The sequence below is a fragment of the Somniosus microcephalus genome, chromosome 33 (assembly GCF_052327205.1).
Source record: "Somniosus microcephalus isolate GS21.2 chromosome 33, FLI_Smic_1.0, whole genome shotgun sequence".
Classification (NCBI taxonomy): Eukaryota; Metazoa; Chordata; class Chondrichthyes; order Squaliformes; family Somniosidae; genus Somniosus; species Somniosus microcephalus.
Genome location: NC_141019.1, coordinates 34266070 through 34276932, shown reverse-complemented (window position 1 = coordinate 34276932; position 10863 = coordinate 34266070). Strand labels below are relative to the sequence as shown.

Sequence of the window (10863 nt, the reverse complement as noted above, 5' to 3'; positions counted from 1 at the left end):
CACAGACGGTGATGTTCACAGCCACCATGCCCCCCGTCGGTGGAGAGGCTGGCCCGGAGCTACCTGCGCAGGCCCGCCGTCGTCTACATCGGCTCCGCCGGAAAACCCCACGAGCGCGTCGAGCAACGAATCTACCTCATGTCGGAGGGCGAGAAGAGGTACGAGGTGGGGAAGGGGGTAAGGGGGGAGGTGTGGGGGATGGGAAGGAGGGGAGAGGAGAGGGAGCTGAGGGAGGGGGTGTGGCCAAGGAGGGGGAGAGGGTGTGGGGGAAAGGTAACAGGCTCGAGAGGACTTAATGGCCTCCTCCTGTTCCTAATGTAACAGGCTCGAGGGGCTGAATGGCCTCTTGTTCCTAATGTAACAGGCTCGAGGGGCTGAATGGCCTCCTCCTGTTCCTATTGTAACAGGCTCGAGGGGGCTGAATGGCCTCCTCCTGTTCCTAATGTAACAAGCTCGAGGGGGCTGAATGGCCTCCTCCTGTTCCTAATGTAACAGGCTCGAGGGGGGCTTAATGGCCTCCTCCTGTTCCTAATGTAACAGGCTCGAGGGGGGCTGAATGGCCTCCTCCTCTTCCTAATGTAACAGGCACGAGGGGGCTGAATAGCCTCCTCCTGTTCCTAATGTAACAGGCTCGAGGGGGCTGAATAGCCTCCTCCTGTTCCTAATGTAACAGGCTCGAGGGGGCTTAATGGCCTCCTCCTGTTCCTAATGTAACAGGCTCGAGGGGAGCTGAATGGCCTCCTCCTGTTCCTAATGTAACAGACTCGAGGGGGGCTGAATGGCCTCCTCCTGTTCCTAATGTAACAGGCTCGAGGGGGGCTGAACGGCCTCCCTCCTGTTCCTAATGTAACAGGCTCGAGGGGGGGCTGAATGGCCTCCTCCTGTTCCTAATGTAACAGGCTCGAGGGGGGGCTGAACGGCCTCCTCCTGTTCCTAATGTAACAGGCTCGAGGGGGCTGAATGGCCTCCTCCTGTTCCTAATGTAACAGGCTCGAGGGGGGGCTGAATGGCCTCCTCCTGTTCCTAATGTAACAGGCTCGAGGGGGCTGAACGGCCTCCTCCTGTTCCTAATGTAACAAGCTCGAGGGGGCTGAATGGCCTCCTCCTGTTCCTAATGTAACAGGCTCGAGGGGGGGCTGAACGGCCTCCTCCTGTTCCTAATGTAACAGGCTCGAGGGGGGCTGAATGGCCTCCTCCTGTTCCTAATGTAACAGGCTCGAGGGGGCTGAACGGCCTCCTCCTGTTCCTGTGCCTCAGGTGATTGATGTGGTTCTGTTCTGTTAACAGGAAGAAGCTGCTGAATCTCCTGGAGCAAGGTTTCGACCCTCCCATCATCATTTTCGTCAATCAGAAGAAAGGATGCGACGTCCTGGCTAAATCGCTGGAAAAGATGGGGGTAAGATGGGCCCAACGTGTCGGTGCCGGTGTTTATGCTCCACACGAGCCTCCTCCCACCTCTACTCCATCTCACCCCATCACCATATCCTTCTATTCCTTTCTCCCTCGTGTGTTTATCCAGCTTCCCCTTAAATGTATCTGTGCTATTCACCTCAACCACTCCCTGTGGTAGCGAGTTCCACATTCTCACCACTCTCTGGGTAAAGAAGTTTCTCCTGAATTCCCCATTGGATTTATTAGTGACTCTCTTATATCGATGGCCCCTAGTTCTGGTCTCCCCCACGAGTGGAAACATCTTCTCTACGTCTACCTTATCGAACCCCCTTCATAATCTTAAAGACCTCTATCAGGTCACCCCTCAGCCTTCTCTGTTCAAGAGAAAAGAGCCCCAGCCTGTTCAGTGTTTCCTGTTCTGATGTCATTCTTGTCAATCTTTGTTGCACCTTCTCTGCCTCATGGTTGTCACCCAGGCCAGAATATATGTGACCTTTTAGACCCGGCTTATATTGCAGATTCTTAACTTTGAAGAAACTGACACGCGTTAAAACTGACAAACGTTTAATAAAGTTAGTAGAATTATTAGGGTCTTACCCGCCTTGCCTACCCCTGTCTATACTGACTGGGGAGAGAGGAGGCCCTTACATAATTACTCTTTAAAAATCTAACCCCGTGCTGTACCTGCCCTGGGAGTGTTTGATGGGACAGTGTAGAGGAAGCTTTACTCTGTATCTAACCCGTGCTGTACCTGCCCTGGGAGTGTTTGATGGGACAGTGTAGAGGGAGCTTTACTCTGTATCTAACCCCGTGCTGTACCTGCCCTGGGAGTGTTTGATGGGACAGTGTAGAGGGAGCTTTACTCTGTATCTAACCCCGTGCTGTACCTGCCCTGGGAGTGTTTGATGGGACAGTGTAGAGGGAGCTTTACTCTGTATCTAACCCCGTGCTGTACCTGCCCCGGGAGTGTTTGATGGGACAGTGTAGAGGGAGCTTTACTCTGTATCTAACCCCGTGCTGTACCTGCCTTGGGAGTGTTTGATGGGACAGTGTAGAGGCAGCTTTACTCTGTATCTAACCCGTGCTGTACCTGCCCTGGGAGTGTTTGATGGGACAGTGCAGAGGGAGCTTTACTCTGTATCTAACCCGTGCTGTACCTGCCCTGGGAGTGTTTGATGGGACAGTGTAGAGGGAGCTTTACTCTGTATCTAACCCGTGCTGTACCTGCCCTGGGAGTGTTTGATGGGACAGTGTAGAGGGAGCTTTACTCTGTATCTAACCCCGTGCTGTACCTGCCCTGGGAGTGTTTGATGGGGACAGTGTAGAGGGAGCTTTACTCTGTATCTAACCCCGTGCTGTACCTGCCCTGGGCGTGTATGATGGGACACTGTAGAGGGAGCTTTACTCTGTATCTAACCTGTGCAGTACCTGCCCTGGGAGTGTTTGATGGGACAGTGTAGAGGGAGCTTTACTCTGTATCTAACCTGTGCAGTACCTGCCCTGGGCGTGTATGATGGGACACTGTAGAGGGAGCTTTACTCTGTATCTAACCTGTGCAGTACCTGCCCTGGGAGTGTTTGATGGGACAGCAAATGGATGAGGCGTTGCCCCACAAGACAGGCTCCGGGAGATTATGTATTGTTCACCTGTCTCCCTCTTTCTCTGTCTCTTCTTTGCAGTACAACGCCTGCACCCTGCACGGTGGCAAAGGCCAAGAACAGAGAGAGTTCGCTCTGTCTAACCTTAAGGCTGGCGCTAAGGACATCCTGGTGGCCACAGATGTGGCCGGCCGAGGTATTGACATCCATGACGTGTCGATGGTCCTGAACTACGACATGGCTAAGAACATCGAAGGTAAGCGAGACTTTTATTTATCCAGTGCCTTTAATGTAGTAAAACGTCCCAAGGTGCTTCACAGGAGCGATTATCAAACAAAATTTGACGCCGAGCCACGTAAGGAGATATTAGGACAGGTGACCAAGAGCTGGGGGCCCAGGCGGCTGAATACACGGCCACAATGGTGGAGCGATGGAAATCGGAGGGGGATGCGCAAGAGCCCTGAGTTGGAAGACCGCAGATGGGTCTCCTACATTAAGACATCCGCCAAATCGAAAACAATCTTCGGAATACCCAGTTCCCAGGCATGGAGGACAGGCACAGATTTACTGACAAAAGCTTTAAGGGCCACTTAGTCTGGTGACTCAGTCCCCTAACTCTCCCATCGAAGGCCATCCCTCCAGTACCCCAACTCTCCCATCGAAGCCCACCCCTCCAGTCCCCTAACTCTCCCATCGAGGCCCATCCCTCCAGTACCCTAACTCTCCCATCGAAGGCCATCCCTCCAGTACCCTAACTCTCCCATCGAAGCCCATCCCTCCAGTCCCCTAACTCTCCCATCGAGGCCCATCCCTCCAGTACCCTAACTCTCCCATCGAAGCCCACCCCTCCAGCACCCTAACTCTCCCATCGAAGCCCATCCCTCCAGTACCCTAACTCTCCCATCGAAGCCCATCCCTCCAGTCCCCTAACTCTCCCATCGAAGCCCATCCCTCCAGTACCCTAACTCTCCCATCGAAGCCCATCCCTCCAGTACCCTAACTCTCCCATCGAAGCCCATCCCTCCAGTACCCTAACTCTCCCATCGAAGCCCATCCCTCCAGTGCCCTAACTCTCCCATCGAAGCCCATCCCTCCAGTACCCTAACTCTCCCATCGAAGCCCACCCCTCCAGTACCCTAACTCTCCCATCGAAGCCCATCCCTCCAGTCCCCTAACTCTCCTATCGAAGCCCATCCCTCCAGTCCCCTAACTCTCCCATCGAAGCCCATCCCTCCAGTCCCCTAACTCTCCCATCGAAGCCCATCCCTCCAGTACCCCAACTCTCCCATCGAAGCCCATCTCTCCAGTACCCTAACTCTCCCATCGAAGCCCATCCCTCCAGTACCCTAACTCTCCCATCGAAGCCCATCCCTCCAGTCCCCTAACTCTCCCATCGAAGGCCCATCCCTCCAGTCCCCTCACTCTCCCATCGAAGCCCATCCCTCCAGTACCCCAACTATCCCATCGAAGCCCATCTCTCCAGTACCCTAACTCTCCCATCCAAGCCCATCCCTCCAGTCCCCTCACTCTCCCATCGAAGGCCATCCCTCTAGTACCCTAACTCTCCCATCGAAGCCCATCCCTCCAGTCCCCTAACTCTCCCATCGAAGGCCATCCCTCCAGTCCCCTCACTCTCCCATCGAAGCCCATCCCTCTAGTCCCCTAACTCTCCCGTCGAATCCCATCCCTCCAGTCTCCTCACTCTCCCATTGAAGCCCATCCCTCCAGTCCCCTAACTCTCCCATCGAAGCCCATCCCTCCAGTCCCCTAACTCTCCCATCGAAGCCCATCCCTCCAGTCCCCTAACTCTCCCATCGAAGCCCATCCCTCCAGTACCCCAACTCTCCCATCGAAACCCATCCCTCCAGTACCCTAACTCTCCCATCGAAGCCCATCTCTCCAGTACCCTAACTCTCCCATCGAAGCCCATCCCTCCAGTACCCTAACTCTCCCATCGAAGCCCATCCCTCCAGTCCCCTAACTCTCCCATCGAAGCCCAACCCTCCAGTCCCCTAACTCTCCCATCGAAGCCCATCTCTCCAGTACCCTAACTCTCCCATCGAAGCCCATCCCTCCAGTCCCCTAACTCTCCCATCGAAGCCCAACCCTCCAGTACCCTAACTCTCCCATCGAAGCCCATCCCTCCAGTACCCTAACTCTCCCATCGAAGCCCACCCCTCCAGCACCCTAACTCTCCCATCGATGCCCATCCCTCCAGTACCCTAACTCTCCCATCGAAGCCCATCCCTCCAGTACCCTAACTCTCCCATCGAAGCCCATCCCTCCAGTACCCTAACTCTCCCATCGAAGCCCATCCCTCCAGTACCCTAACTCTCCCATCGAAGCCCATCCCTCCAGTACCCTAACTCTCCCATCGAAGCCCATCCCTCCAGTACCCTAACTCTCCCATCGAAGCCCACCCCTCCAGTACCCTAACTCTCCCATCGAAGCCCATCCCTCCAGTCCCCTAACTCTCCCATCGAAGCCCATCCCTCCAGTACCCTAACTCTCCCATCGAAGCCCATCCCTCCAGTACCCTAACTCTCCCATCGAAGCCCATCCCTCCAGTACCCTAACTCTCCCATCGAAGCCCATCCCTCCAGTACCCTAACTCTCCCATCGAAGCCCATCCCTCCAGTACCCTAACTCTCCCATCGAAGCCCATCCCTCCAGTCCCCTAACTCTCCCATCGAAGGCCATCCCTCCAGTCCCCTCACTCTCCCATCGAAGCCCATCCCTCTAGTCCCCTAACTCTCCCGTCGAATCCCATCCCTCCAGTCTCCTCACTCTCCCATCGAAGCCCATCCCTCCAGTCCCCTAACTCTCCCATCGAAGCCCATCCCTCCAGTCCCCTAACTCTCCCATCGAAGCCCATCCCTCCAGTCCCCTAACTCTCCCATCGAAGCCCATCCCTCCAGTACCCTAACTCTCCCATCGAAGCCCATCCCTCCAGTCCCCTAACTCTCCCATCGAAGCCCATCCCTCCAGTACCCCAACTCTCCCATCGAAACCCATCCCTCCAGTACCCCAACTCTCCCATCGAAGCCCATCCCTCCAGTCCCCTAACTCTCCCATCGAAGCCCATCCCTCCAGTCCCCTAACTCTCCCATCGAAGCCCATCCCTCCAGTACCCTAACTCCCCCATCGAAGCCCATCTCTCCAGTCCCCTAACTCTCCCATCGAAGCCCATCCCTCCAGTCCCCTAACTCCCCCATCGAAGCCCATCTCTCCAGTACCCTAACTCTCCCATCGAAGCCCATCTCTCCAGTCCCCTAACTCTCCCATCGAAGCCCATCCCTCCAGTCCCCTAACTCCCCCATCGAAGCCCATCTCTCCAGTACCCTAACTCTCCCATCGAAGCCCATCTCTCCAGTCCCCTAACTCTCCCATCGAAGCCCATCCCTCCAGTCCCCTAACTCTCCCATCGAAGCCCATCCCTCCAGTACCCTAACTCTCCCATCGAAGCCCATCCCTCCAGTACCCTAACTCTCCCATCGAAGCCCAACCCTCCAGTCCCCTAACTCTCCCATCGAAGCCCATCCCTCCAGTCCCCTAACTCTCCCATCGAAGCCCATCCCTCCAGTACCCTAACTCTCCCATCGAAGCCCATCTCTCCAGTCCCCTAACTCTCCCATCGAAGCCCATCCCTCCAGTACCCTAACTCTCCCATCGAAGCCCATCCCTCCAGTACCCTAACTCTCCCATCGAAGCCCATCCCTCCAGTACCCTAACTCTCCCATCGAAGCCCACCCCTCCAGTACCCTAACTCTCCCATCGAAGCCCATCCCTCCAGTCCCCTAACTCTCCCATCGAAGCCCATCTCTCCAGTCCCCTAACTCCCCCATCGAAGCCCATCTCTCCAGTCCCCTAACTCTCCCATCGAAGCCCATCCCTCCAGTCCCCTAACTCTCCCATCGAAGCCCAACCCTCCAGTCCCCTAACTCCCCCATCGAAGCCCATCGCTCCAGTACCCTAACTCTCCCATCGAAGCCCATCTCTCCAGTACCCTAACTCTCCCATCGAAGCCCATCCCTCCAGTCCCCTAACTCCCCCATCGAAGCCCATCTCTCCAGTACCCTAACTCTCCCATCGAAGCCAATCGCTCCAGTACCCTAACTCTCCCATCGAAGCCAATCGCTCCAGTACCCTAACTCTCCCATCGAAGCCCATCCCTCCAGTACCCTAACTCTCCCATCGAAGCCCATCGCTCCAGTACCCTAACTCTCCCATCGAAGCCCATCGCTCCAGTACCCTAACTCTCCCATCGAAGCCCATCCCTCCAGTCCCCTAACTCCCCCATCGAAGCCCATCTCTCCAGTACCCTAACTCTCCCATCGAAGCCCATCTCTCCAGTACCCTAACTCTCCCATCGAAGCCCATCCCTCCAGTACCCTAACTCTCCCATCAAAGCCCATCCCTCCAGTAGCCTAACTCTCCCATCGAAGCCCATCCCTCCAGTCCCCTAACTCTCCCATCGAAGCCCATCCCTCCAGTCCCCTAACTCTCCCATCGAAGCCCATCGCTCCAGTACCCTAACTCTCCCATCGAAGCCCATCTCTCCAGTCCCCTAACTCCCCCATCGAAGCCCATCCCTCCAGTCCCCTAACTCCCCCATCGAAGCCCATCTCTCCAGTACCCTAACTCTCCCATCGAAGCCCATCCCTCCAGTACCCTAACTCTCCCATCGACGCCCATCTCTCCAGTACCCTAACTCTCCCATCGAAGGCCCATCCCTCCAGTACCCTAACTCTCCCATCGAAGCCCATCCCTCCAGTACCCTAACTCTCCCATCGAAGCCCATCCCTCCAGTATCCGAACTCTCCCATCGAAGCACATCCCTCTGGTACACAATGAAGTACTTTTTGAAGTGCAGTCACTGTTGTAATGTAGGAATTGCGGTGGCCAATCTACGCACAGCGAGATCCCACAAGCTGCCTTGCGGCAAATGACCAGATAATTTGTTGTTTTTTTTGCTGGCGGTGCTTGAGGGCGGAATGTTGGCCCCAAGAAACTGGGAGAACTCTGCCCACCTTCAATTAGTGACATGGGATCATTAACACCCCCGCCCCCCACGAGCAGGCCCTTCGGCTGGGGAGCGCTGCCTCGGTGTTAGCTGGGAGTGTCGGCCGGGATGGCGCACTCGAGTGAAGGCTCGGCCCTGAGCCTCGTGGCGTGCTGAGCGGAGTTGGCCGCAGTGGGATCTTGCTGTGTAAAATGTTGACGTGGTCCGTTGAGGCTCGTGCTGTACGTGGTCATGTTGTGAGGCGAGCTTCGGGTGCACATTTACTAAGTTTTCTCTCTCGTTCTCTCCTCTTTCTCCCCTCCCTCTCTCCGTCTGTCTCTCCCTCCCTCCCTCTCTCTCTCCGTCTCTCTCTCCCTCCCTCCCTCCCCCTCCCTCCCCCTCCCCCTCCCTCCCTCCCTCCCCCTCCCCCTCCCTCCCTCCCCCTCCCCCTCCCTCCCTCTCCCTCCCTCCCTCTCCCTCCCTCCCTCTCTCCCTCACCGTGCAGATTACATTCACCGTATCGGACGGACGGGTCGGGCGGGGAAGAGCGGTGTGGCCGTCACCTTCCTGACCAAGGAGGATGCCACCGTTTTCTACGACCTGAAGCAGGCCATCCTGGAGAGCCCGGTGTCGTCGTGTCCGCCCGAACTCTCCAACCACCCCGATGCTCAGCACAAGCCCGGCACCATCCTCACCAAGAAGAGGCGGGAGGAGACCATCTTCGCTTAGAGACACCCAGCACCCCCCCTGCCCCAGGTTAATCGGGACCAGATTCCCCATGAGATTTCCCCCACCCAGTTTTCCCGAAACCAGTCGGGGAGCGCGGTTCTGGACAGGCACTCGAAGCCAGCGCTCCCTTACAGCGGCGCTGTCCTGGTATCTGAGAGAGGCTCCTCTATCTCTCTCGGGTATGTTGTGCGGCGCTCTCTAGTAGCTCGCCCCCCGCCCGCCTGTAACCAGCATCACGATCGAGGGAGCTGCAGCCACCTCACTGGGCAAATCCCCCTTTTTCCGGGGAAAGTTAAAAGCTCCCTTGTCACTGAAGCCTTTGAGGTCCCGAAGGCGCTCGTCAGTCTCTGCGCTGAGCATCGGCTGGGGCTGTTGGGCTTCAGGGGTGTGTGCGTGTGTGTCCGTCCCCCCCCCTTGACCGCTGTTGAGCCAACGCGCCCCCCCGCCCCCACCCCCACTCCGCACCTGGACATTGTGCGAGGACAGGCACAGCTGCGATGCCCTTCATGGAGGATTAGCCCTCGGGCAGTGCCGACAAAAAGTGCTGTCCCTCCCGAGCCCCGAATTCAAAGGAGGAACAGGAGTTGGCGGGGGGGGTCCCCGCCAGCGTTCCCCTAATTTTTTTTACTTCTTTTAACGGGCTGCGCGGCCCCCATTCGAAATCTCACGCACGCGGAATCTCCCGCTCGGATGCCGGTAAGCAGCCTGCGCGGGAGCTCCAGGCGGCCGTGTAGCTTAGCGAGCGTGTTGGTCTCTGCTTCTCTTCTACCCCCCCCCCGCCCCGGCCCACATCCTCGAGCACTCCCAACGGGACCGGCGACCGAAACAAGCGACGCAACGCCCATCCCCGCTTGCGCTGACCCGCCGCGATTTCACAGCGACGGCGCCGCCTCGCCTTCACGCCCCCCCTCCCTCTCTCCTCTGTCCCCGGGGTGTGGGGAGGGGGAGCGGATGCTGCCTTGTGTGGGGGAGGAGGGGGAGGGTCCCTGTGGCGTTGGGTGCTGCCAGTTTCAGGGCAGCGTAAGAGAGAGCGGAGAAGCGCGGGGTTTGGAAATAAAACCCGATGCTAAACCGGCTCCTACTCTCGGCCGTTGAATGGTTTGCTTTGTTTTTGAAAGGGATGGCGGGGGGGGTCCTCGCGCTGGTTCGGAGTAAAGCAGGAGGGTGGAAGTGTGACACCCATTCGCGCCCCCGTATATCTGGGACCCTGCTCGCCTGGTGTGTGTTTGTGCGCGCGTGTGTGTGTGTGTTTTTTGCATTCCACCGAACTATCTGTTAAATGTTAAAAGCACACCCTCGAACTCCCCCCGGGGAGTTTATCGTTCTCGCTTTGCGCCAGGAGTGATTGTCCAGATCCAACGCCGCTTTTACAGCCTTCTACTCCCTGGGCAGCAAGGGCAGCGCATTGTTTTAAATATATAGATAGATGTATTTAAGCCAATTTCTCTTTTTCACAGCGAAAAAATAAAGGGAAAAGTTCTTTTACACTTAAAAAAAAAAAATCCCTGTGTGTTTATCTCTGACTTTGTGTGTATGTGTGTGCTTGTACGCGTCTGTGTGTGTGTACGCTTCTGACTGTGTGTGTACGTGTCTGACTGTGTGTGTACGTGTCTGACTGTGCGATTCAGCCCCCTCGAGCCTGTTACATTAGGAACAGGAGGAGGCCATTCAGTCCCCTCGAGCCTGTTACATTAGGAACAGGAGGAGGCCACTCAGCCCCCCTCGAGCCTGTTACATTAGGAACAGGAGGAGGCCATTCAGCCATCTCGAGCCTGTTACATTAGGAACAGGAGGAGGCCAATCAGCCCCCCTCGAGCCTGTTACATTAGGAACAGGAGGAGGCCATTCAGCCCCCCTCGAGCCTGTTACATTAGGAACAGGAGGAGGCCATTCAGCCCCCTCGAGCCTGTTACATTAGGAACAGGAGGAGGCCATTCAGCCCCCCTCGAGCCTGTTACATTAGGAACAGGAGGAAGCCATTCAGCCCCCTCGAGCCTGTTACATTAGGAACAGGAGGAGGCCATTCAGCCCCCTCGAGCCTGTTACATTAGGAACAGGAGGAGGCCATTCAGCCCCCTCGAGCCTGTTACATTAGGAACAGGAGGAAGCCATTCAGCCCCCTCGAGCCTGTTACATTAGGAA

At 56.7% G+C, this 10863-nt stretch overlaps 1 protein-coding gene across 1 annotated transcript in view; it reads left to right on the top strand.

Moving 5' to 3' along the window:
• Nucleotides 1-10241, top strand: part of LOC147097142 (putative ATP-dependent RNA helicase DDX23) — a 37811-nt gene extending 27570 nt beyond the window's left edge. Inside the window, 5 exon segments of the mRNA XM_085972532.1 lie at nt 6-29; nt 31-158; nt 1288-1396; nt 3072-3246; nt 8498-10241. Of these exon segments, the coding sequence (XP_085828658.1) occupies nt 6-29; nt 31-158; nt 1288-1396; nt 3072-3246; nt 8498-8721 (660 nt within the window). The 3' untranslated portion in view covers nt 8722-10241.
• The last annotated feature ends 622 nt before the right edge of the window (nt 10242-10863 follow it).